Source organism: Triturus cristatus, chromosome 7 (assembly GCF_964204655.1).
Source record: "Triturus cristatus chromosome 7, aTriCri1.1, whole genome shotgun sequence".
NCBI classification, from domain to species: Eukaryota; Metazoa; Chordata; class Amphibia; order Caudata; family Salamandridae; genus Triturus; species Triturus cristatus.
Window position 1 is genome coordinate 1,790,012,394 of NC_140590.1, and position 2,184 is coordinate 1,790,014,577.

Here is a 2,184-nt window from a genome sequence, read left to right on the forward strand (position 1 = left end):
CTAGGACATATCGGTCCAAATAAATTTCACAGCATACTATAGCATGATCTGTAACACATTCCAGCAAAGAGTAGCTTTTCCGTTTGTGAAATTGCAAATTTTCAGTCCCATGGATCATGTCTATCACCCATTGATGTACAAATGCAAGACAGCTCCAAGATACCTGCTTAAATATTTTGCACTTCCACCTCAATTAACAAATCACATGTGAGCACTTGGGATAAAAACATTAAAAAAAACTACTTTTTAGAAAATAACAATGTATTTCAATTCAGAAGTACAAATAGGTTGCTGTATGTTCATATTTTCCTCAACAAGTAGTATCATTTTTGGAAATGCATGGAATGAATCGTTTTTTTAAATTTGCCCAATCGTTTAACCATTTGCCAACAAATATAATAACAATTGGACATTTATTTTCAGTGTCTTCAGTTCCAAGACTTGCAGCATTCCTGGATTAATGGAAAAACCTAATCTGAGCATGAATGAAGACTTCCTAGTGGTTGGATTTTCTGATATTCCACAGTTGCAAATCCCTCTATTTTCAGTTTTTTTACTGGTTTACCTATTAACTTTTTTGGGGAACTTTTTGATCATCACAACAATTCGCTCAAATCCACATTTGCACACACCAATGTATTTCTTCCTGACATATTTGTCCTTTCTTGATATAAGTTACACCATGGTCATTTTTCCGAAGATGCTCTGCTACTTCTTTATGAAAGGTATACAGGTTTCTCTCACTGAATGCCTGTTGCAGTTGTATTTTTTCATGGGCATTGGTTCCATAGAGTTCCTGCTTCTCACAGTCATGGCTTATGATAGATATGTCGCCATCTGCAATCCTTTTCATTACATGTCCATCATGAACAATGCTGTATGCATGAGACTGGCTGTTGGAAGCTGGGGAGTTGGATTTATAAATGCAATTCCGCACATTGTACTAATTTCACGGCTCTCCTTCTGCAAATCCCACATAATTAATCACTTCTTTTGTGATATGACAGCCCTTTTGAAGATCTCTTGCACTGACACTGTTATAATTGATACACTTAACTACATCAATGGAGTTGTAATGGTATTTATGTCATTTATTTTAATCATTATATCTTATAGCAAAATAACCTCCTCAATCCTGAAAATGAAGTCTAAGGTCGGTCAACACAAAGCCTTCTCCACGTGTACCTCCCACCTCACTGTGGTTATGTTATACTATGGATCTGTACTTTTTACCTACATGCGACCAACATCAACGTATTCATTGTCAGAGAGTAAGATATCATCTTTGGCATATGTCGCTATTACCCCTTTGTGCAACCCTATTATATACAGTCTGAAAAACACAGAGTTTAAAAATGCTCTGCTAAAGAGAAAAGCACAGCATACATTTTAAAAAAAAGAAATCATCATTTTTCAATGCTAGCAGCAACCTACAAACCCATTTTAAGGCATAGTATCAGAATATCGCTGTACATAAATAATGTGTCCTAAATATAGTTCACAAACAATCAATTTATTGGTATCTATAGAAAATGTACAAAGTATTTATGTAGATAACATTTCTGTAGCCAATAATATGACATAGAAAGACAGTTACCATCCATTAAAAACCAATATTCTGTGGAAAGAATATAGGATTAAATGTAAGTCTGTGTTGTGCTTATAACATGCTGAGTAGAGTGACTAGGTCTTTGCTGATATGCCTTGTAAATTTATTTTAATCAAGTGTCTTTAACAATACATGTATTTATAATGACTATGTTAAAATAGGGAAAGATGCCACACAGGATTTATTTGGTACTTTACATGTGGCAATAGCCACATTTGATATTCTTTGTCTTGAATATATATGTTCAAGTATTTCTGTGCTTTCAGTATAAAAAGTGAAAAGTTTATTAAAGTCATGTGCAATAGTTAGTTGGATGTTTGGAATTAAGTCTTGACCATTGCATGAACACATACCAAAAACCCAACTCAGAAAATTTTTCTTGATATAGGCTATTTTTTCTGTCTTTCACCCTACCTCATTTTCTTAGAATACTGAGTTATTGTAGATTCAGCTAGTCAAAGTATTTGTAATTATGGGGGATACTTAATTGTTTGTCGTTGTTTTGATAGTTCCTACTATTTCTTCCCTACTTCATGATTGTGTTTTCACCCTAGAATCCATACCTCTTCTCTGTA

At 34.0% G+C, this 2,184-nt stretch overlaps 1 protein-coding gene across 1 annotated transcript; it reads left to right on the forward strand.

The window, feature by feature from the left end:
* The first annotated feature begins 460 nt into the window (after window positions 1-460).
* On the forward strand, window positions 461-1,393 carry LOC146813139 (olfactory receptor 1L4-like). The gene has a single exon (XM_085615271.1). It carries the CDS (start codon window positions 461-463, stop codon window positions 1,391-1,393), a length of 933 nt encoding a protein of 310 aa, XP_085471397.1.
* Window positions 1,394-2,184: the final 791 nt, after the last annotated feature.

Bases quoted from the DNA above. Each gene is read 5' to 3' on its own strand.
- LOC146813139 (XM_085615271.1), top strand. From the start codon at position 461: ATGGAAAAACCTAATCTGAGCATGAATGAAGACTTCCTAGTGGTTGGA.